The sequence below is a fragment of the Globicephala melas genome, chromosome 1 (genome assembly GCF_963455315.2).
Source record: "Globicephala melas chromosome 1, mGloMel1.2, whole genome shotgun sequence".
Classification (NCBI taxonomy): domain Eukaryota; kingdom Metazoa; phylum Chordata; class Mammalia; order Artiodactyla; family Delphinidae; genus Globicephala; species Globicephala melas.
Window position 1 is genome coordinate 34,533,872 of NC_083314.1, and position 23,898 is coordinate 34,557,769.

At 52.7% G+C, this 23,898-nt stretch overlaps 1 protein-coding gene across 1 annotated transcript; it reads right to left on the reverse strand.

The window, feature by feature from the left end:
* Positions 1–3,103: 3,103 nt before the first annotated feature.
* SLC26A9 (solute carrier family 26 member 9) lies at positions 3,104–22,421 on the reverse strand. Its single transcript, XM_030872807.2, has 20 exons — positions 22,297–22,421; positions 19,466–19,605; positions 19,249–19,359; positions 18,435–18,610; positions 16,749–16,913; positions 16,118–16,270; positions 15,703–15,785; positions 14,799–14,946; positions 14,407–14,520; positions 14,133–14,210; positions 13,477–13,572; positions 11,166–11,272; positions 10,019–10,088; positions 9,805–9,897; positions 9,553–9,666; positions 8,641–8,910; positions 7,492–7,546; positions 6,158–6,303; positions 4,660–4,731; positions 3,104–3,405 (listed from the first exon to the last, which is right to left on the reverse strand). The coding sequence occupies exons 1-20, from the start codon at positions 22,419–22,421 to the stop codon at positions 3,358–3,360; spliced, it is 2,364 nt and encodes a 787-aa protein (XP_030728667.1). The 3' UTR covers positions 3,104–3,357.
* Between the last annotated feature and the right edge of the window lie 1,477 nt (positions 22,422–23,898).

The window sequence follows — 23,898 nt, forward strand, 5'->3', positions numbered from 1 at the left end:
GGAAGCTTTTGTCTCATGTTCTACTTTGGCGGGGGGAGGGGTTCAGGCTAAGATAGCATCATTAAAAACATATATAAAATTCAAAGTGGAGGGATGCTAATTGCCAGTTTACTCAGATCTTGCAGGGCAGTTGAATAGCATGATAAAGCAAGATTAGTTTATTTTACATAAATTATCATTTTGGAACTCAGTGACTTCTCTGCCCCTGCAATATATCCTCTTCCTCCTTCACCTGTTTCTCCCTTTTCTAGCTCTCCTGATCTCTTTGTTTCCATGCATCTATCCCGCTGATCTTTCTTATCTCTAGCCCTCCATCTCTTTCCACTTCATTCTATTTCTGTCTCCCTCAAGCCTTTGCTCTTTTTCTGTGGTTCCTCTTTTTATCTTATTTATTTATTTATTTATTTTTTGGTGGTACGCGGGCCTCTCACTGTTGTGGCGCGCAGGCTCAGCAGCCATGGCTCACGGGCCCAGCCGCTCTGTGGCATGTGGGATCTTCCCGGACCGGGGCACGAACCCGCGTCCCCTGCATCAGCAGGCGGACTCTCAACCACTGCGCCACCAGGGAAGCCCTGTGATTCCTCTTATTTCCTCCCATTTCCTACAGTTAGCAAACAAAGTTGAGAATCAGCCTAGCTCGTTGGACACTTGAGTCCTTTGGCCTTTTGCTCCTTGCATTGTCTCACAAACAGGGGAGGGAAATGTCGGAGATTGTGTGCTCCTCCAAACCAAGGACTCTGAAAGCTTTGTTGAGTATTGATGGGACTGGCCCTTAACAGACATCTCATGAATGTTGAAGAATTAGCACGTGAAGCATATACAGAAGAGATGGTGGAAGTTTGACTTCCCTGATAGCCACAGAAATCACAGAGTTGGCTCTGGGAATTCGTCCTGAGTATGGGGATCCCTTGGTCCAGGTGTCATGCCCCAATCTCTGCTCTTCAGCTGGATCGTGGACGTTTATTCCTTCTCAGGAGTGGAAAACCGGAACCTGGAGAGCAGCTGGGAGATTCAAGAAGTCTTAGCTTTCTGTTTCTTTTCCCCAGGACAGGGCAAAGCAAGCCACCTCTTCCTGGAGGTGACTGGTTTTGCCTCTCTGTAAAACCACCCGAACACATGCATTTGTTCACATTTCAAAACCACTTTATTAGCAAAATGAACAAAAGGAGAATGGTGTTTAAATTAAATAAATTACACAAATATCTCAAGAGTCCCGGTCTTCTCCAGGAACCACATCATTGCTGGTCAGTATAACTAAGAACATTCAGAAGTTTTGAAATCCTGGATTATTTGACTATCTTGCTCTCCTTTCCTGCCTCAGTCACGTCCAGTGAGTGGTCTGGGTGAATTTATGTTCTTTCCAAAGTATTCTAACAGTGAAGTTCTCTTCAAGGCCTCCCTCCACCCCAGGTGTTTCCGATCTTACATCCACTGTGGTCTCTGTGAGTACCTACACCCCTGGACATGGTTCAGGATCCCTCCTTGAGTCCCCAGCTCCAGGCCACTGTGAGTCAGCAATCACCTTTTGGTCTGGGGCTGGCCTGGGGGTTAACAGTCACTTCATCAAGTCCTCAAGGGTTCTAGACACTTGGTTCACAAGGCGCCTCTAACTTGGGATGTCCTGAGGCTCTGTGCTCTTCCCACACCTCTTGGGCCTGAGCTGGACTCTGCAGGAGGTGGAGCAGGGGAGGGTGAGTTTTCATTGGCTACGGTTCTTGTCCTCTCGAAATCTGGCACTTCGGGTGCTGGGCACGGTAAATCCCAGATAACATTGTCTTCTGCCTTCCAAGTTTTGAGTTCCATTGGCAGCCAGATGGCATAATGAATTCACAAAGAAGCAATGCTTGTAGGCCAAGAATCTGTTGGCTCTTCACCAGCACCCCCTCCTTTAACTCTACGAAGACTTGCTAGTTGACCAGCTCACTCAAGGCACAGGCACACAGTGGAGGTCAGGCTGAAGTTAGGAATTCGGACATTTTTCCAGGCTGGGCCAGCCCATCCTGTTGGGCAGGGATCATTCATTGAAGGAACTTGGGAGAATCAGTGGGGAGAGGCCAAAAGGTTTTTGGTGCACTTCCATGGAAAATTTCTCAAACACTTGCACATGGAACCTATTTATTTTCAAGTCAACAGTGGGGTTTCTCTACCTTCTTATATATAGAGAGAACTTAACCCCTCTTCTCATCTCTCCTGGAAGGAGATGGCCTCAGGTCCTGAGTTTGTTAAGGAATCCCTGTGGAGGAAGACCCAGTCTGGATCAGCCCTTCTCCATGCTTGGTACCCAGCTGGGATACGCCCTTGGTGGGGTGTCCTGCCTTGCCTGGCTGAACGATTCAGGCCCCAAGCTGATAAGGGAGAGTTAAACTCATTGGCTTTTTGCCAAATGAAGAGAACAAGGCAGATTTCCCAAGTGGGGGACGCATTTCTAAGGTCAGGGAGACAGTCGGGGCCCAGGTCCCACCCGTTGGTCCTGGATTGGTACTAGCGCCCCCTGCCCCTCCACATCTCCAGTACAAAGAGGGAAAGCTTTTGTGCAGAATAACTAGTATCTGTTGCTGGGTTGCCAGAGGATTCTGCCAGCTACCCCCCTGTCCCTTTTGGGTTCCTACCTGGTCTCAAGTAGAAGGAAGCAGCCCTTGAGGGCAGGGGGAGTGATAATGTTTCAGGAGGCTGATGTGGCTACCTTGGTGGGCTGCCCCTGGGGAGGTAGCTCTGGTAGCCACTCCCCAGGCTAGAATCTGATGTGCTAAGTAGTAGTGGAGGTCTCAGCAGCCTTGAGATGAGGAAGAAGGGGACATAGTCACCAAGACAGAGATACCTGGGTTGTGGGAGCACATGGTCCCAGGGGTACAGAGCTGCCAGAGACAGACTGGGCAGCTGGGGAGGGCAACCACACAGTCCTAAGCAAGTTCGTCTCTGTGTCCTGTGACAGCTTGACACCATCTGACACCAAGCCATGCTGGCGCCAGGACACTTTCGAAGCTTGCACTCTACGTCAGCACACGGCTTCCTCTCTGTTCCTGGCTCAGTCTTAAAGTCCAGCAGTCGGGGGTCCTGTCAGCTGCCACAGGCAGGGCGTGGGTGGGAGCGGTGGAGTGAGAAGGAGGCTTGCTTGTTGCTGGCTGGGGCCCTGAGGGTCAGCAGAAGGATGAAGAGGTGTCTCTCCCTGCCATTGAGATTGACTTGCTCTAGAGATGCTGGGAGGGGAATGAGAGAGGAGGAGGAGGGTGGAGAGGTACTGGAGTCCTGGTGGAGGTGTTCTCCTCTACCCGCCACTCTCCATGATCCCAGGCTCATCCTTCATGGGAGTCCCAGGTACCAGGTGCTCTGCAGGCAGCATGGGAACCGGCTGGGCCCTCACAGGGCGGTCAGGGTCTCTGTGTGAAACATGCTGCCGAACATCTCCTGCAGGGCCACAGGAAGGAAGTGGGAGGGGGAGAGACAGCATCAGACCTGTTGGGTTCAGAGTGGTGGCAATCGCCAGGTGACCCTATGAACCCCCGGCCAGAAAGAGGCATTTTGAGGAAGTGTGTGCGAGTGTGTGCACGTGCGTATGTGAACCGGGGAGAGGCAGGGTCAGCCTAAGAGGTGAACTGGTACAGAGCTGACAAGAGAAGATGCTTGAAATCTAACTTTGAATCACCTCTGGTGTGCTGTGTGACTTTCACAGGTCCTGCCCTCCTTTTTCGTTCCACTTTCTTTATTAGGTAAAATGAGGGTTGAGATCAGACAAGCTCTGAAGTCCTTTCTTGCTCTGATAAGCTATTTTGGTCCTACCCAGGCTTTTGGAATGTGCTGGAGATTCCACAGGGACCCAGAAATCCATCCGCCAAATCTTTGTGGCCCCAGCTCTCTTTCCTAATGCCTCCCGCATGCCCTCAGCACCCCCAGAGACATGTTTAGAGGACCATGGAACTCATACCCCAAAAGAATGGGAAGAGGCACAAAGTGAGATGTTACTTCTAATAGACCCAGAGCCAAATTCCTCTAAACCTAGTGATCTGGTTTCTTTTAATTCAGGGCACTGGGGTGGGGCTACTTTTCATGTCAGGACCATAGGGCTTTACGTGAAGTAAGACTTCACACCTGCATAGCTCTTAGCTCTTAAAGCCCATCCACGTGCAGTAATATTTGTATCCCTCATGTATCCCTAGAATTCATCTGATCCTACCAGAATGTAAGTTTTCCAAGGGCAGGGGTCTTTGTTTTGTTCACTGCTGTGTGCCCACCCTGGGATAGTGTCAGGCAAGTCGTAGGCACTCCATAAATACCAGTTGAATTAACAGAGAACAAAAGCAACGCCCACTAATCTTGTTAGGTAGATGGGACAAGGTATTCCCCATATTCCCCTTATTTCACAATGATAAACACTGGGGCCTGGTGGTGTTACGTGGCTTGCCGAAGGTCAAGTAGCAGGTGTGTTGGAGAGTTAAGAATAGATATTAGTTATCCAGGACTTGGTCCAGTGACTCTCCCTTCCCCCATGATGCATTTCAGTGAGTGAGAAGAATTAAGATCTGCTATTAAAAGAAAGATGAGAAAGATACATTGTTGCCTTCAAGGTGACTGCTCTGGCTTGGAGATGGGAGAGCCCAGCCAACACTTTGGGTTTGAGAGGGTCTCCTTCCTTTTCCTCCTGACCCCCAGCCTTCAGCTTACCTGCTCTAAGTCCCAGCAGCTGGGACTGTCCTCCTCCGAATCATACGAAGAGAGCTCGGGGTCCACTGGAGCCTGGATGGGGGAAACAAGTGCAAACTGAGCTGCAGTAACTGAGTGACGGTCTGGCACAAATGGCAGGCTCCGGGGTGGGTGAGGGGCACCACGTGCTCTGATGCATAACCTGCCCTCTTGACTTTTCCCTCACCTCCCTCATTTGCCTCTCAAAATACAGCACAGCTGTGGTTTTCCTCCTCACAGCAGACAGGTGTACATCAGGGTGGGCTTCCTTGGTGGGCATTTCAGAGGCAGGGAAGGTTTACCTAGCTTACAAGGATCACTGGCTAGCTGCCTGACCTGTGAATCCATTTCCCTTCTCTGGGAATCTGTTTCCTCATCTGTAAAAGTAGGATAATCAGACTCACTTTGCTGGCTCTCTCCCTCACCATGCTGTTGAAAAGGGTGTGTGTGTGTATCATTTATAGATATGAATATGTTCTGTAATAGTTAAATATACAATACATATAATATACATTTTTAAGAATATATAAACTGTAAATAGTGGACATTGTGCAATAACGGATGATGAGGATTCTTCTGGAATCGCCCTCTCTTTGCTCTGGTGGCAGGGTGCATGAGGCTAGAAAGGCCGCTGCTCTCACAGTTTCCCTCTGTGTGGTAGGCAGGCGCCAGGCCCCGTGTTTCCCTGGGCAGGCTTTCAGCGCTTAGAACAGATGGCTTCACCTTCATCAGTCTCTTAAAGCAAACAGCAAATCGTTGCTCTAGGGCCAGAAAAGCCTTTCTTATGACCCACAGAGGGCAGAAGAGGTTTGTTTCATGGACTGGGGCACAGAGTCTTGGGAGGCCAAGGGTAGAAGCTGAGCTGGCAGGGGAGCCTGGGAGGTGGCGTCGGCTGGGGATGCCTGGGCAGGGACCCCAGTGGAATGGGCTTTTTCTGCCTCCCAGCTTTCTGAAGTGTTATTTGTAGACAGTGTTATTTGTAGCTCATTTGCATACCACTTACTGAGCTAGTAAATTAAATGTCAAGAAGCTGAGACAAAACTCTGATCCACACTCTTCATCCATCACCAGCCTGAAATCTCCAAGCTCTGCTAAATTAAAACAGGCAGGCTTACTCCCCTCCCTTTCCCAAAGCCTCTTGTAGAAAGAGTGAAGGAATAGCAGGGATGAGCAATGCCAGAATGCCAGGCATAACCCGCTGTGCTTTGGGTGTTTGTGTGATCTGGAAATTGATATTAATAAGGATTTTGTAATATACAAAGCTCTTTCAAGTGACGTAAAAGATACAAGTATCAGTTAATCTTAAAACCAAAACAAAAGAAAAATCCCGTGGTGGATAATGTTACCTTAGAGTACCCATTCCACAGATAAGAAAACTGAGATTCAGAACCGTTAATTGACAGAATTGGTGTTGGAACCCAAACCGTCCCGCTAATTCAGTGACCCATGGCCTAGGATTCCTCAGGTGCAGGGACCTTACCCCTTGGAAGGTACGTGCTGGGGCCACTTCCCTGGCCTTTGCCTGGGCAAACAGGACTGCGTCGTGTATGCTGGGAAAGACGTGGTTGCGCTCTAGGCACCCATCTTCGAAGATGCCACCATGGTTAATGTCATTGTACACCTGGGCTGGAAGGAGGGAAAGATCACCTTCAAAAGGTTAACACCACCGTGGACAGGACCTGGGGTTGGGGGAAAATGGTGAGAGGGCCTGAGGGAGATGGAGAGAGAGGCCTGAGGGCTGTGCTCTCGCTATATCCTAGAGCCTTCTCATTGGCTTTGCAGTATCATTTCTGGACAGCAGAGGGCAACATGAGCTTGAAGATGCTGAACCTTCACCCCAGGGCAGAAGGAAGCAGTTTGATTCAGGGAGTTGGTACTTCGTGGTGATTCGAGTGGGAAAGGCTAAAACGTTTGCCCATTCTGTCCCTTGAGGGTTCGTCCTTCCTGCTGTTTATCCAGACCTTTCCTACAATGTCCAGTGTGTGGAAGAGCCCTTATTCCTACCCAATCCTGGACATGATTTCCTGAGGAGTGTCTGGTGAGGGTCGGCGGGAGCTTCTGATTCTAACTCTGGAGCACACACAGAGCAGGTCACTTGCCAGTGCAGACTCTCTTCCTGAACGGAGGCTGCACAGAGCCTGGGCTGTGCTCAGGCCAGCGCCGAAGCTGGCTAGGCCTGCTGGAAGTTGCTGACCCTCCGCGGGAAACGGGGTGTGCCAGTATGTGCCCCTTCCCTTTCTCCCGTGTGTCTGTGCACTCTTGCTGTGTGTCCGTGTCCCTGCACTCTGCACACATGCCGATGAGGTGAAAGTCCACTGCGATGTGGACACGGTTTGGGGCTGTGTGTGTGGGCCCTGGAGACTGTGTGCGTATAACACTGTGTTATCTGTGTCTTCCCTGGATGGTTATGGTGTATCTATGCTTTGTGCTTATTCATAGACTTTTGGATTTGGAGAAGATTCCCAAATTTATCTAGTCGGCCTCATTTTATGTAGGTGGCAATCGATCCCTAGACAGATGAAGTGACTTGGCCAAAGATACATGGCAAATTAGTGGTGGGCAAATTAGAATCCTACTTGTCATTTCTTAACTCCATGATCCCCCCACTCTCTAATTGAGACCCCTAGGATGTTCTCTAACCCGGCTGTAGTCTCTTCTAACTTGTGCCCGAAACGCTTATGAGCAGCCAGTAGTTTAGGGGAACATTTGGCTGTTCTCATTTCTACCCCACTCACTATTCAGCATCCCACCCACCTATTCCCACCTCAGCCCCTTGCCAGCCTTCCAGTCGCCTACACGTCCTCCTTCTCTTACCATGAATGTTCACCAAGAAGACCTTCACACCGATCTTCCCGTAGGTGGAGCTCAGCTAGAGGAGTCGGGAGGGTGTTGGGTAGGGAGACAAAAGGAAAGGAATGTTCTGAGTGGGCCTGAAAACCGATTCACAAAACGCACATCAGAGGGGGAGCCAAACAAATAAGTAGCCCCGAGAGCCCTGGCAGCCAAAGATAAAAATAGCAGCAAAGCACAGCACTTCTCCCTGGAGTGCTGGCTGACTGCTCCTCTGGACAGCGGGGTGGACGTGGGGCTTTGCCAATGAGGCAGCCACTTAAAGTCCCCATGACCCCTTCTTATGGGGCCAGATCTTTTCTTTCAGTTGCTTAGAGTCCTCGACTCCACCTCTTTCCTGACATCGTGGCTTCAGGCAGAAACTGCAGGGGAGGACCGAGGCCCAGAGAGGCTACTGCTTTGCCCGGCTTCATGCCAGGTCCAGGCTAGGGAAGCAGGTTGAGCCCAGGGCTGGGGATGGAGCCTTCTGTGCACCTGGCTGGTGATGCCATCAGCCTATGTGCCCTCTGTACCCCTCGGTTTCTCTGGGCTGCTTCTCTCTGGGCCAGCCTCTGAGGTTTACTGACTCCTTGTCATCGGAAGTGGCGGCTGAAAAGTTATCACGTGGATACATTTATTCAAGGTATCCTGTGAGCTGTGTGTCTGGTCTAAGGATGTGAGGCACTGATATAATGTCTTCTTTCCTCTGTTGGCCAGAACCGGCTGACGCTAGAGTGTCTGGGTGAGTGTGGGAAGGAAGGGCAGACCACGAACCAGGGCCAAGCTGAATTCTACTCAGAGGACCCTGGGGTGGGTTCCTGGCAGCCTGAGAGGGAACTTGGGGTGGACTCTGTTACAGAGGGGTGCTAGGACAGGGTGGACCAGCGGCCTGGCTTTGGTATCCCTCCCCAGGCAGGCATTGCCTCGTGCTGTCTGGGCCTGCTCTGCAGAGAGCATTCTGTCCTGGTAGCATCTGGGGAACAAGGAGGGACCTTAGGAGCTGTTAGGTTTCTTGGTGAGCTGTCTCGCTCAGCTGGTTCAAATGAGGGCTCCAAGGAAAGGGAGTGTAGGGGGGCAGGGGTGACGGTTAGGGTTGGGGGGTGGGCTGGCACTCCCTCCACCCGAGGGCCTCACCTTGGCCAGGGCTTTGATGCCCATCAGATCCACAAAGCTGACCCCACTCATGTCGAAGATGAGGGTGTGGAAGGTGACAAAGGGTGGGACGCTGGCCAGGATGTCACTGGGCTCAGCAGAGGCCGGGGGCTCACAACTGGCAGCTGTGGAGCTGTCAGGGCTGAAGGTGATGTAGGACACGCTGGCGCCATTAGCAGGCGTCTGGTTGTTGTTGGGGTCCGTTGGGGAGCCATTCTCAAAGTCCTGCTGAAGCTCCTGCAGGGAGACAGTCTGGAGGGCGGGAGTAGGAGGGCAGAGTCAGGGGTCATCACACTCAGTCACACTTTGCTGTGGCTGAAGCTGGGGCAAGGGGCGTGAAGGTGGAGGTAACTGAACCTGGTGGTGGTGAATATAAGCCCCCAAAAGCCCATAGGACCGGCATCTCCCATAGCCCCTTCCTTAGGTGGGGCCTGCACGTTTGGTCTCCCACAACCCTTCCAAGAGAGGCACCGAAGCCTCAGCCCACTCTGCTCTGAGAGAAAGGCCCTTCGGAAACAATTGAGCTCCTTTTTCGCATTTATCCATGTCTGCCTTCTCCGCAGAACTCCCACACCTACATCCACCTTGCTAGATCTAGGTTGGATGGGTACCCCAGGAAATTCACTGCTGCTCCCCGTATGGGATTGCTTGTAAGTCCACGGGCGTATCCTATCTTAGCCAGAAAATGAGGACGGGCCGTGGGAGTTCAGTGGTTACCCTAAGAGCTGACAGCTCCTCATCGAAGGAGAAGATATCCACCAGGCAATACCCACCAGGCAGTGGCCACAGAGACTTGATATCTTTGACTTCAAAGATACTGGGAGGTGGGGTACCAGGTAACAAGATCAGAGACGGCAGGGGAGAGGGCATGGGCTGTTTCTAGCCTCAGTTCACCTTGTTTTTCATAAATAGGGACTTCCTCTGTTGTATGGGCAGCCTTCTCCTCTTCTCCTGCCTCTTGAGGTATTTTTGCTTGGCCAGCAATACTTTCTGGGGGTCCACACCTGTCTGTAGGGAGAGAGCAGAGAGCAGTCTTAACCTCCACCCTCTTTGGAAGTGGCCTGCTCTCAGCTCCCAGCTCCTTTTCTTGCATCTTCCAGGCACGCTCTGTCCAGCCCCTCTGGTCACCAGAGGACCGAGCCTTACCTTGGCAGTGACCTTTTGCCTGAAGATTTCCGAGTTGGCAAAGTAGAGTGGGGAGCAGTAAGTGATGATCTTTATCCCTTGGATTTCCTGGGCCTGTGGCAGGAAGACTCGGTTCAGTTAGCAGCAATATCTTTATTGGCTTTTTTTTTTAAAACCCTTTTATTTGGGGTGGGGGTAGGGCAAAAGAGGGAGGTCACAATCTTGGATTACCCACCCTATTATAGGTCTTGGGATTCACATAAATGTCAGTGTCCATGACTTGGGCCAAAGTATAGCCATTTCGACTGGATGAAGAAGGAAAAGAAAAACATAAGAGAATGCTATTAGCGGATGGGCCTGGAGGGACACTGGGGCTGGGGGCTGGGCAGAGGCAGGCCAGGAGAGGGTCCCTTCCTCACCCTGGGGTTTTTGTGTTTGTCTTTCTGCACTGGAGACATATGCCTGATGGCCTGTGTCTGGGCTATAATTAGAGGGTTGACAGGTAGCTCCTTGACGTAGCTCCCAGGCTGGGGCTCAGGGGGGAGAAAGGGTGGGGAGTAAACAAGGTGACATGCTTACGGGGTCCTAAAGTCACCACTTCCTGGTTCTGAGTTCTCAGGAAGAGAAGACAGGGTTTCCCGGATATTCAGCATCCTTCCTGCCCTGACCTGGACCCCCTGGTCTGTTTCACTTAATTTTTTTTAAAAAAATCAATTAATTAATTAATTAATTTATGGCTGCGTGGGGTCTTTGTTGCTGCGGGCAGGCTTTCTTTTTATTTGCGGCCAGCGGGGGCTACTCTCCATTGCGGTGCGCAGGCCTCTCATTAAGGTGACTTCTCTTGTTGCGGAGCATGGGCTCTAGGTGCGCGGGCTTCAGTAGTTGCGGCTCGAGAGCTCTAGAGCGCAGCTGTGGGATCTTCCTGCACCAGGGCTCGAACCCGTGTCCCCTGCGTTGGCAGGCGGATTCTTAACCACTGCACCACCAGAGAAGCCCACTTAATGTTTTTATAGCAAGGACGTAGCTGTCCTCTGACTTGCTGTTCCCTTGGGGTGGGGTTCCATTTGGTCTGGGGTCTAGTAGCACCCTTGAAAGGACACTGAGTCTCACCCACTTGCTTGACTCCCACTTTCTCTGGTCCCCCAGCCCTCCAAGACTGTGATGGCTTCCCCTGGGTTTTCAGGATGTGGGAAGTCAGGTAGCCCAGCCTGTGCCGAAAGTCCTGGCTGGGCCAGGCTCTCCTTGGGCCTGGCAGCCCCTCCAGTGCCAGGTCCAGAAGGTGACAGTATGCAGTGGGCTGGGCCAGGCCTCACGTGGGAGCTCTTGGCAGACTGGCCCAGGGGCCCCACTTCTGTGCCTTGGGGTGAGGGGCTGTTACTTACAATTGGGTCTGGAAGATCACAACCAGGGTGGAGAAGCCGACACCCACTGCCACACCATACGGCAGGCTCAGGAAGAAGGCAGAGAGGAAGCTCACCACCCAGACGCACTGTGAAGAGAGAGACGTCAAAGCGGGCCTGGGGAGAAAACTGCCCCTTTGGGGAAGTCTTCCTGGACCAGCCTAGGTCATTCTCTGCTAGCACAACTTCAGACCCACCCTTCCCTTTTCATGCCATTTTTGCACTGTTTTATGTAACTGAGCTTCGGTTACACTTGCCCATCTCCCTTAGATTGAGTGTGGCTCCCTGATCTTGTCTGCTTGTTAATAGACAACCCCAGCATACACAGGGAGTCAGGATGGCTCAGTGAGAAGAGTATGAGTCTTGGGTCAGATATGCCTGGGTTCCAAATTTCATTCTCCTACTTACTAGCTGTGTGATCCTTAGTTGCCTAATTCACAAAGGGGGAATAATAATACCAGCTTCATGAAAGGATTAAAGAGTTAAGGAAGATAAGGTCCTAGCCTTAGTGATGGGCGCCCAGTGAGTGCTCAGTAAACCTGAGTTCCATTCCTCCATCTGATAGTAAGCTGTGTGCCGGACACGTGCTCAGCTACATTTCCTGATCTGATAGCCTGGGGCCTGGTTGTGTGCGTTTGGGGACAGGATTGGATGCAGTTTTTTCTTTTTGCAGTACGCGGGCCTCTCCCTGTTGCGGCCTCTCCCGTTGCAGAGCACAGGCTCCGGACGCTCAGGCTCGGCGGCAATGGCTCATGGGCCCAGCCGCTCTGTGGCATGTGGGATCTTCCCGTACCGGGGCACGAACCCATGTCCCCTGCATCGGCAGGCGGGCTCTCAACCAGTGCGCCACCAGGAAAGTCCTGGATGCAGTTTTGACAGTTGCCTCCTGTGGTGTTTTAGAGTCCCCCATTTTCCTCTGAAGGAAATAAATCTGCCCACACTCTTGTACAGAATTGTGAAGATCAGATGGGAACCCAAAGCACTATGTAAATATCAGGAACTATTGTCACAGTGGGGGGGATTGTTGGGATGTGATAAAAGCAGATCTCTCGGGGTGGGAACTGGGACGCCATTTTTCTCCCTATCCTCATCCCTCACTCCCTGGGGGACCCCAGATGGACCACTCACTTCTCTGGCTTTAAGGATTTCCTTCTCATACTGTGCAAGTGTACCTTCTCCCCTAGGAGACAGTCCAGTCCAGAGGTTTGGAGTCTAAGATTTGGGGTTCCAGTCCTGACTCTAGCACTTACTACTTCTGTGGCCTTTGATGTGTTACTAAACCTCTCTGAGGCTTGGTTTCAGCATCTTGAAAGGAGGTTAGTAAATCCTTTCTCACAGCTTATGGTGGGGCTCAAGTGGGGATGAGGCAGTGTCGTCAGTATATGGTAGCCTCATTTCAACTGCCCAGTGGAAGATGCGTTGGGAATGTGACTAATCAAAACAATAATTCATGTTTGCTGATTGTTTTATGGTTACATGGGGCTTTCCCATTATGATCTCATTTAATCCTCAGAGCCAGTGTGTGACGCAGCCATGACCATCACCCGCATTACAGATGAGGAAACAGAACTCCAGAGAAGTCTGGTAATTTCCTTAAGATCCTGGTCTGCTGGCTTTATGTTCTAGGTTTTTTTTGTTTTTTAAAATGATTTCATTTAGCTTTCTTTGGAACTATAAATCATAAAAATAATAATAGCTAAATTTTATTGAACACAAGATACAATTCGACAATGTGCTCCTTACTTGTATTATCTCATTTCATAAGCATCCTGAGGTGGGGGGTAGAGAGTATAAGATACCCATTTCACAGATGAGAAAGCCAGGACTCGGAGAGGTTAAGGGACTTGCCATTGGTCATAAAGCCAGTGAACAGCTGAGTTAGGATTTGAACATAAGATGTCTCACTCCAAAACCTGAGCTGTCTGGGGCTTCCCTGGTGGCACAGTGGTTGGGAGTTCGCCTGCCGATGCAGGGGACACGGGTTCGTGCCCCGGTCCGGGGGGATCCCACATGCCGTGGAGCGGCTGTGCCCGTGAGCCATGGCCGTTGGGCCTGTGCGTCCGGAGCCTGTGCTCCACAACGGGAGAGGCCACAACAGTGAGAGGCCCGCATACCACAAAAAAAACAAACAAAACAAACAAACAAACAAACAAAACCTGAGCTGTCAGCACTCGGTTATGCTAATCAGCGAGCAGCCGACCAGAGGGATCACTGACAGAAGAAATGACAGGGCTGTGGGGTTGGAGGAGGCGGCAAGGGCACAACGGGTACCCAGAGGCCGCCCAATACCTACACAGTCCAGCTTGCTCTTCCTCCACAGGTAGTAGGGGTCGGCGAGTTGCTTGAGGGAGTTCTTGAGGTTGACAGCAATCAGGGCTCCTAGCACAGCCTGGGGAAGTAGAACATTGTTCCTTGTCACCTGGGGTGTCCCCTTTTCCTGCCTTTCCTGCAAACACCTGACCCTGAAACCTGGCAGGACAGAGTTGCAGTTCTAGAACATCTCTGCTGACAGAGACCCCAAATCTCTGCATTCAATCTTAGGGTTGGAGTGCAGGTGCTAGAGTCATAGGGCCCCTGGCCCCATCTTTGCCCGTCCTCTTTTCCCTCATCCCCACACGGCCCGTGCCTAGAGCCCTCCTAGTCAGGCGCCCACACCGACTTGTAAACACTGACTTGGGTGTGGACTCTGAGGTCAGAAGGCTGGAGTTTGTGACCAGCCCTGCACTTGTGAGCCTTGTCACCACAAGCAGATCACCTAGACCCTCTCAGCCTCAGTTTCCCTCACCTGTACAATGGGGAGAGTAAAACCTGCATTACTACTTCACAGGTTGTGACTAGGACAACGTGTGACAAGGATGGCACTTGGTAATCTGTAAAGCACCACACAGCCCTCAGGGCCTGCTCTTACTGGAGTCTCTCACTGCCTCTGCTCTCGTGCTGTGCTCTTACCTTGGGGAGAGGGTAGAGATAGGACCCCAGGGCCAGCATCGTGATCATCACCACCAGGGAGACGCACAGGCTTGACATCTATTCAGAGAAAGGGTTTGGAAACAGGGCATAGGTGTGAAATTCTCGCTCTTGTTTTGTTTCCAATAGATGCCTTTGGTGGACTGGAGGCTAAGGAGGGGAGAGGAAGGTTGGAGAAGCAGGTGGCCTGGCTTCTCCGGGGCAATTGTTCTGCTACTCCCCCACCCCTCCCACACTCTCCTGGTGCAGCGCTCACCTGGGATTTTCCTCCAGCTCCATCCACAGCCAGAGTGACAGAGAGAGCACAGCAAATGACATGGATTTTAAAGAAGGAGCCGAAGAAGTTGCTGCAGCCCAGGGCGATCATCTCCTGTGGGCACAGGATTGGAAGCTGGGGCTGGGGTGCAGGGTACAGACCAAACACAGTTGGCCTTGCAAGCTGGATCTTGAACTTCAGAGTGACCCTACTGCTTTAAAGCCACGTTCTCCCAATCAAGTAGAAGGCAGCCTCTTGGTGTTAGAGTCCCCCTCTCCGCACTAGCAGGCAGCCTTCCTCACCTAAGCCCAGAGCCCCAGAACATCTCTTGCCAGGCCTCTGTGGGCCCTGGCCTGTCCTGCTCAGCCCTGCTGGGGGGTGGCCGGACCTACCTGGTTAGAATCCACGTCATAGCCGTGCTTGCTGGCCAGAGTCCGGCCCACAGCCAAGTTGATGACATAGCCCACGATGGCCAGGGAGAAGGCTGTGCCAATCATGTCCTTCCACTGTGAAACCACAGGCAACACGGGAGTGGGGAACCTGCCAAGGAGCCAGAAAGGAGGCAGGGCCCAAGGGTGTGAGGAGAGGGAGGGCACTGCGACCTTCACCAACCCACAGGGACCGGCTGGGCCCCACTCTGTGCCAGGGCCTTTACATGAATTAGCCCTTCCGGTTTGAATCCTCAGTACCACACTGCAGGGCCGCTACCGTCACTCCCCTTGACAAAGCAAAACTCCGAGGCTTAGAGAACATAACCTGCCTGAGGTCACAGAGCTAGTAAGCGGTAGGGCCTTACTTGTTCACATCCAGATTCTGGACTCCTTACGCGCACTCGTCCGCATATCCGCAGCCCCCAGTGCTGTGGGCCTTTTCTCCATGGCCTGCTCCAACTCTGCAGCATAAGCACCTCCCCTCCCCTCCCAGGGCCCAGTGTGGTGCCTGGCACAGAGTAGACGCTCAGTGAATTTTGTTAGTCCTAACGGCTTCCTTTCCACGTGGGTAAAAGAGCCAATGTATTAGAGCAAGGCAAAGAACCAGAGAGGGGCTGACCAGAGCGGCTTTGCTTTAACAGCCTCCATCAACTGAGACTTTCGCGGGGAGTGTTTCATGACTCACCGTCAGGAAACAGCCAGCATTGTGCGGCTCTTCTCCATAGTAAGTAATAGTAATAATTCATAGCTGGTCAGTGTCACAGAGTTTATAATGTGCTTTCATAGAGTTCATTTCATCTCTGACTCTGAACCTGGGGGCGGTGCAGTGGGGGTGGGGTCAGGCTTCCCAGCCACCTGGACTCACCCGCGTTGGATCTCTCCCACGATCTGCATGTGATACTTTTTGGGCATCTTGCAGCCCCCAGAGATAGCTGTTGCCACCACTACCTGCAAACCCCAAAGTGGAGAATTGGGATTGGCTCTAAGTTGGGGCCAGGGCAGGGGTCCCTCTCAAGCCTTCCCTTTTCTTTGGGGACCCCAGATCCCACTCCCCTGCCTCCTTGAAGGGGGCAACCTGAGGATCAGGGAGAGTGGGAGCCATACACAGGGGGAAGGAGTAGATTCACCCCTGACTCCTGTCCTACTGGCTCACAGTGGGCGAGTGGGCCGGGGGCCGGGTGGGTAGAGGGGCTCCCCTGGCTCTGACTGGAGCCGGATTCCTTTTCTCACAGCCTCTCTTGCCTGGGCCCCAGCCCTCCACCCCTGGGCAAGGTCCTTACCACGATCATTTCTGTAGGGATGGGGAAGCGGATCTTGTGCATGAAGCGGGCGTTGAGCTCCTTCACCAGCACCAGGAACACGCTGCTGATGAGGGCGAAGAGGAGCGAGGCGATGTTGGTGTGGGGGAGGTTTTTGCAAATGTCAATGAAGGTCTGTGGGAGACAGCATCATGCTCATGGGCTCCCACCCAGCATCTGAGCCAATGAAGGGATGTCATCAGCTCTCACCAAAAGCAGAATCCAGATCCTACTCAGGATTCCACTTTCCACCACCCTCTCCCACAGGGCATGTCTGGAGCTCATACTGGGATGGGAATGCAGATTCCCTTCCTCTTTCTCTAGAAAGAGTTCAAGCTAAAGGAGGAGGGATGGAGATTAGACATAAGGAAGGACTTCCCAGGCAGGGAGGGGTTGAGGAACCGGAACGGGGAGCTGATGGAGAGTGTACCTCTGCTTTTCTGCAGGGTTTAACCACAGAGAACCTCAGCAAGCCCTCAAGGTCACGTGTTTGACACTCCCTCCCAAAGCGGGAACTTCTTGGAATCCTCTCTGAACTTCTTAAGACAGTGAACTCGGCTCATGTGTCTGCTCAAGCCCCTCTCTATTCACAGGGGTGCGTTCCTAGACTCACAAAGACGATGGACCCTGGGCCTGTGTAGGAGGGGATGGTCAGTCCGAAGATGTACTTGAGCACGGAGATCAGGATCTGCAGGCCAGCGGCTGTCATGAAGCCCCGGATGAAGGACTCAGAGAGGTAGATGGCCACAAAACCGAACTGCACGAAGCCCAGGCCCATCTGAGAGGAGAGGGGTGGTGGGGAGAGACCAAGGTGGGTCAGCAGCTCCCATACCTGCCTGGCTCAAACCCAGGGCTGGAGTTCCGTGCAGCCCTGACAGCAGCAGCTCTAGGGAAATGAGTCCATCATGACCTTGTCTCGCCCTCTCCTGCCAGCAGACCTTTAGCCTCTGACACTTCACCTCGTTGGCTCCAGTTTCCTCCTGGTACTCACCAGTGTTTCCTCTCTCAGTAATTGATACCCCTGCCCACCAGCTGGCCAACCACAAACTTGGGAGCCATCATTCCTCACCCCCCATCTCCAATCTATCACCAAGCCCTGTTCATTTTGTTCCTGCCAAAATGTTCCGCAAGTCTACCCCCTCATCTCCTTGGCTGCCACCCTGGTCTAGGCACTTGTCACTCTTGCCTGGACCTCTGCATAATCTCCTAACAGGTCCCCTGCCTTGACTCTCATCTACCTCCCGTCCGTCATCTTCTCCATAGTCTGAGTGGTCCAAACCAACCGCCAGTCAGACCCAAAGCCACTGCTTAGGGGACGGACTTCAGACTTCATCGTCTGGCCCCTGCCTACCTTTCTACCTTCTTCTCTGGTCCATTCCCCAAAGGCCTCCTCCCTCTGGCCATACCAAACTCCTTGTCTTGCCATTCCCTGGTCAGTTCACACTCTCTTAGGCCTCAGTGCATTGGGGGTGTTATTCCCCCTGCCTGGACTGTCCCTTCCATGCCTTGTTCATTTGGTTACTGGTCAACTTCTACTCATCCTTTTAGACTGAGCTCAGATGTCACCTCCTCTCTTTGAGGAGAGGCCTTCCCTGACTTTCTCTTTGGCGTTCCTGAAGCTATTGGTACATAGCCCCATTATGTTGCTGACCTCACTGCCTATACATCTATCTGTTGATATGGCTACTTCCTCTGCTGGGCTGTGAGCTCCTTGAGAACTGGGCCTCTTTCTTACTTATCTTTGATCCCCAGAGCCTAGCCCAGTTCCTGGCACGGTGAAACAACCAAAAAACATTAACTGAATGAATCAATGAATGAAACCTCCAAGGTTGCTTCCTGCTCTTACATTCTGTGCTGCTGCGTTTGCCTTCATAAAACCTAGCAGAGTCCTTTGCGTGTGGTGGAAATGTAATTTATGTCATGCAGGTGATGCTGTGGCTTGGAGCAGAAGAAGCTCCCAGGAGGGGGATAAGTGATGTTAGAGAAACTGGAAGACTGTGTTGGCAGAGAGCTGGGCACTGGAAAGGGTAGTGGAGAGAGGCCAGAAGTCCTTTAGACAGTCATTAGCTCAGGACAGTTTTATTAGGTGTAGATGCTGGTCTTATGCACCTGCTGGAGACAGGGAAGGAGAGATGCTCTGAATTTTCAAGGTTCTTTGTAGCCTCGAAGTGGGGAAGAGGGAGGACGTAGAGCCCTAAGTCAGCTTTAATGTCAAAACTGGGACTCTGAGGCAGGGGCAGGGTGGGCTGGTGCCTTCCTGAGGTGGGGCCCCGGCAGAGATGGAGGCCGCCCCCCTCACCTGGATGACGGCAGTCAGGCAGGCTAGCGTTGCCGACACGTGCAGCCTCTCGGCCTCCATGGCCACTGTGTCCACATGGCTCTCATTGGTGGCATTGTTGAAGACCCGGAATTTCGACTCTGGGGCCAGCTGCAGACAGATGTTACCCACCAGGATGCTGATAACGGCAAATGTACCTGTGGTGCCCCACCCAGCCAGCAAAAGTCAGAGGTTTGGACCACACCCGTGGAAACCAGAAAGGGGCCCAGGAACGCTTCCCAACCCCCATGCCTCCAAGGCTCCTCTCCAGCATAACAGTAACCGTTCACATCCAACCATGATCTACAACTCTTCAATGTGCCTTCACCCCATCTGTTAATGTTGTTTTATTGGACACATGAGGAAATGGGCTTGGAAATATAAGCAGAGCCTGCGCCAGAAACAGGCCTTGTGGTCAGGCCGTTTTTCTCCATCTCACTTAGCACCAGAGAACTCCATGTGTCCCTGAAGTGGTCCGCTGGGACCAGTCTGGGAGTTAGATGGTAATTTCCCACATCTGTTCAGCACTTCATGGCATATCTTATTCCACCAAGTCTTCCCCACCTTCCAGGGAGGGAGACCCAACAGGTCATGCTAACTGAGTTCATGGAAGCTAAGTGGCTTCTCCAAGGTCACAGAAGACCTGGGACTGACACGCACAGTGATGGTCCCTCCAGGACCAAGCAGCACCAGCTAGAGGAGAATGCAGATGGGAAATCACCCCAGCCCCCTTCGCCACCCACCACCCATCCTTGTGGTCCAGGTCAGCTGCCTGCTGAGAGGGGAGAGGCCTTACCTGGCACCATCTGGTGGATACCCCCCAGGAAGAAGTAGGTCAGGAGGGGGAAGAAGGAGGAGTAGAGGCCGTTGACAGCAGGAAGGTTGGCCAGCAGAGCAAATGCCATGCCTGCAGAAGACCGAGACAGTGAACATCCAGGGGCATGGTTGGGTTATGGAGGTCACAGAGAGTGGGGTGGGGAGAGAAATAGGCTTGCCTGAGGGGATCCCCTTACCTTGTGGGACCTGGATGGATCCACCGCTGATGCCACCCAGAAGGTCAGGGACGATGTAATCTTTGATCTTGTACTTGGGGAGCCAAGAGAGCACGGGGAACAGCCCGAACACTGCGGTTTTGATCTTGGCCGAGGAACATCTGGAGGGGAAGAGGGCAGGTTTCCGGTCAGCACTGCACAGCTTGGATGCTCTGAGTCGGGAATAGATTATAATATCCTGTTCTTGGTCATTCACCCATTCGTTCACTCATTCACGCAAAATTCAGTGAGCACCCACACTGTGTGGCAGGACTTCCTCTTGAGAGCCGTCACCATGCCTTAGGCGCTAGCTGGAGGTCTGATTGCTGACTGCTCACCTGGGAAGTCTATGAGACTCGGCCTAAAGGCATGGATTTTGCGGTGGCTGAGCCTGCCGAGGTGTCAAGTCCAGCCTCCACCTCAGATGGCCTTGCTCTGGTCTGACTGAACACAGGCCCGGGCACCCTCTTCTGGGCTCCTGCAGCATTGTGTGTACCTTGTGCTGTAATTTCTTGCTTTTCATCTATCTCTCCCACTACACAGTAAACCCAACATGGAGAGAAGTCTGGCTCTCTTGCTCAGCTTTGAATACTTCGTGCATTACACTGGGGTGCTTAGTAAGTATCTGTTGAAGAAATGAATGAATGAATAAGTGAAAGAATGGGCCTGAATTGAAACTCAGTCTGAGTGGGGGCTGCTGCCATATTTCTTAGAACTTCCCCCCAAAGGAAGGCTCCACTGTCCCTGCAGGGTGCACCTCTGCTGACCTGCTATCCTTTGTGTGTGATGACTCGAGTGCTGGAGTTCTTTCCCCTGTTCATTCATCAGGAGAGGGAAGAATGGGGAAACTGTTGGTTAACGCAGGGTGGGGAGAGTTGATCCCTCCCCTGTTTGCTGAGCACCTTGAGGTCCTTTCATTAGAAACTCAGGAGTGGTAAAAACAAGGGCCTTCAATCTCAAGGGTGACAGCTGGTGGATTGATGACTAGAAGGGGGGCGGGCAGGCATTTGCTTTTCTTCTCCCAGCTGAGGGAACTCAAATACTCAGGGCCCATCGGGTGACTCACTGGCCTTCTCTGATTAGGCCTCCTTTCCTGCCCAGCACCAATTCCTGCTCTTTGCTCTTGCTCAACAATAGTTTCCCTGACACTGGGTCCCCTGGATGTCACCCAAAACTGAAATCAACACAGGCAATGCTTTGTACCCTGTAAAGTCTGGGTAGATTTTCTGTCCCAACCAGTGCTTCATGGAACCGCATCACCATCACCATCTGACTCCCCGGTCTCCTCTGTGGTGGGTAGTGCCTCTCCCATCCCTGGGATGCTGGATGGGGAGTTGGACTGGTAGTAGATAGCTTAAAGTATCTCTAAAGGCTTGTCCTAAGAGAGAATCAGGCCTGCAGGAACTCTCTCATGTTTGTTTGTAGCAGGGAAAACCGGACTCGTGAATGCAGAGCTGGCTGGGGAAGAAAAACAACCCACTCGAGGGCTTGTACATGCCCAGCCTTACTTGCAAGCCTGCCATATATTGAGCAAAGCAATCTGAAGCCTGAGAGAAGAACTGGGAACAGATGCCAAACACCCATACAGAGGTTCCAGAAGCCAGGCGGGAAGTGGACGGAGACAGGTTGGTTTTCTAGACATTCATTCATTCATTCATTAAACAAATATTTACTGGAGCACCTTCTGTGTGCCAGGCACTGTTCAAGGCTCTCCTGCCAGCCACATGGGAATTGTTAGCTCCCTGCATCGCCTTATGTTATCCATCATCCTAATCTTTTAGGACAACAGCAGGTACCCTCATCCCTCCAGTACAGTAACAACCCAAACTTAAACTCTTTGGGCACAAAGACTTGCAGAGCCCGCCTGCCTGAGGGACACAGCTGTGGCACCCAAGGTCTTGACTGTAACCGGGCAGAGGTGGAGCCTCCCAGGAGAGGTAGGGTTGGGCTGGGGCTTTTCGTGAAGACTCAGCTGGGTGATTCCCCCAGCCTGAACCAGTTCCACCTGCATCTCTACTTCAGCCATTGCTAGTGACCTCAATTCAGGTAACTGAATCAGCTGTTTCCCCAGGGAAGTGAGGAAGAGCAAACCAGACCCCGGTGAAGCCTGAGGGAGGTCTGCCAGACGTCTGGGAAGGGGGAGATAAAGCTCGTAGCCTCAGGCTCCTGGAGTGTGGGTATAGATCCCCTTGTGGAGCCCCCTCCTCATAGGCATGGTCTCACTACCCGCCAGCACAGTGCCAGGGATCTGAGAGAGGAAAGAGCCCAGGGGCTGGTGAGATCACATCCTGGTAGGTACCCTTTAGGAGAGCCCAGGAATTTAGGGGCTGTCTTTGGGCATTGTCTGGACCAGGAGAAGGAAGGAGCACCCAGGAGGGAAAGAGGACAAAGTGCATGGGGGTGGGGGAGGCTTCAGATTTTTCTTGATAAGGAAAGGACAGGAGAAGGGACAGGAGCAGCAGAGGCTCTGCAGCTCCCCACCCGCATATGGTAGCGTGCCCTTCTCCAGCTCCCTTAAGATCCCAGGAGAGACTTGAGTGGACTGAGAATATGGCGAGACCTCACGCAGGGGGTTGGGGATGGTTTACAGCCCTTCTGAGCCTGTGGATGGTCCTTGCTTCCACTCCCCATCCTCCTTGGGGGTCTCAGTAGAGCTGAGGCATAGGATCTCACATTCAGGGTTCAGAATCTCACCTCCCCGAGGCTTCCCCACGTCCTGTCTTAGGGACACTGGTACCGGAGTCATGGCCTGGTACAGGAAGATTTTGGTGGGGAGTAGAAGAGAGAGGAGTCTGGGCTCTGGGCCACATTACCTGAAGGCATTGCGAAGTTTTTCTCCCAGTGGGTACGTCCGATCCTTCTTCTCAAACTCATCATCGAAGAGGGTGAGGGAGTAGGCAGCTCTGTCTACCACGTAGCGGGGCCTGGGCTGGCTCATGTCTGGGGCATTTACAAGCTTTGGGAGAAGCAGAGTAGGGAAGAACGAGGGGCATCCCTTCTCAGCGCCGGCCTGGGCCTTCTCTCTCTAATCCTAGCTCAGCAGACTTTTATTCTGTCTTCCCCGCCCCCAGCCAGCAAGGTGCCTCCCTTCCATCTTTCAAGTCTTTCCACCAGACTCACTTCTTTTGGTGGCCTTGCCTCCCAGGCACGGATGATGCATACACTCACCCTGGCTGTTTTGCTTGGCGCCCAGCACGTGGCTGGCACTCCACACCTGTTACATCACCGTCACCCCCGCTGAACACCAGGCAAAAAGGAGGTGGGAGTGCAAGGGCAGGAGTCACAGCTGGGATTCAGCAGGTTGATCCTCTGCCCCCTCCCCCTTACCACCCTCCCCACATCGTCCCCTGGTGTCCCCACAAGCCCCTCTGCCTCCCTAGACCTCAGTTTCCCTGGCAGAATGTCTCATACCATTCAGCCGGTCAGCTTGGAAGAAAGAGAGAAAACAGCCTGCCTGGGGGCGGGGGTGTGGGGGGGTGGGGGATGGCTGAGGTGACCTCAAGAGGACCCTTCTTAAAGGAACCGCCTAGGACTTCACCAACAGATTTCCCCAGGGGGACAATGGTGTGTTTGGGGAAATCAAGATGGTCTGCGGCGGCTGGCTCTCCCACGGCTTCCTGTGTCTAACTTTCCTCCACCCTTGTGTACTGGTGCCTCTCTTCCCAGCTTTTTGCGCAACCTTGCTGACGTTCCAGGAGCTGAGCAGGACAGGACTAAGTGCCAGGGCCCCTGAGGCCCAGAGGAGCTCCCTGCAGGGATCTTTCCCTCCTCCATCCTCAAACTGCTGGTCCGCTCTCCTGTCCCCTGCCCCCCAGAGCTGGGAGAAGCCCACCTGGAGGACCTCAGAGGAAGAAGGAGGGTGAGGAAAGAGAAGGGACAGGCTTAGAGGGAGATTACGTCTGCGAGGTGGGGAGTGTGGGATGGCCGTGGCCAGTTTGGCAAAAGATTCAAGATGGAGTTAAGAGTGAGAAACCACACGGGGGTCTCAGGATGCTCCCCCACTGGCTTCCTAGGGGAGAACCTGGGTGAATGAGAGGTTATCAGAGGGGAGCAGGCTGGTTGATGCCTTTTGTAGAAGAGAATACCGGAGAAGAGGTGGAAAATGCATTAACTAAGGGCCCAGAAATCTGGGTTCTAGTGCTGGCTTTACTGGTGAGGTGGAAGGGGCAGCATTGCCTTTCTGAACCTCAGATTCCTCATCAGTAAAACTGGGGTACCATAGCCACCTCACAAGGTTTTTTGAGGATCAAATGAATAAATGGACAGGAAAGCCTTGTGTAAAATGTCAAGAGTGATGCAAACACGAGTTGCTGTTGTGGATGAGACTGTGCCCAGGTGGATGAAGGTCAGGCTGGTGCATTCCACTCGGGGGGTCGCAGGACCCTGAGGCCCACCAGGACCTGTAAGCTTGGGCT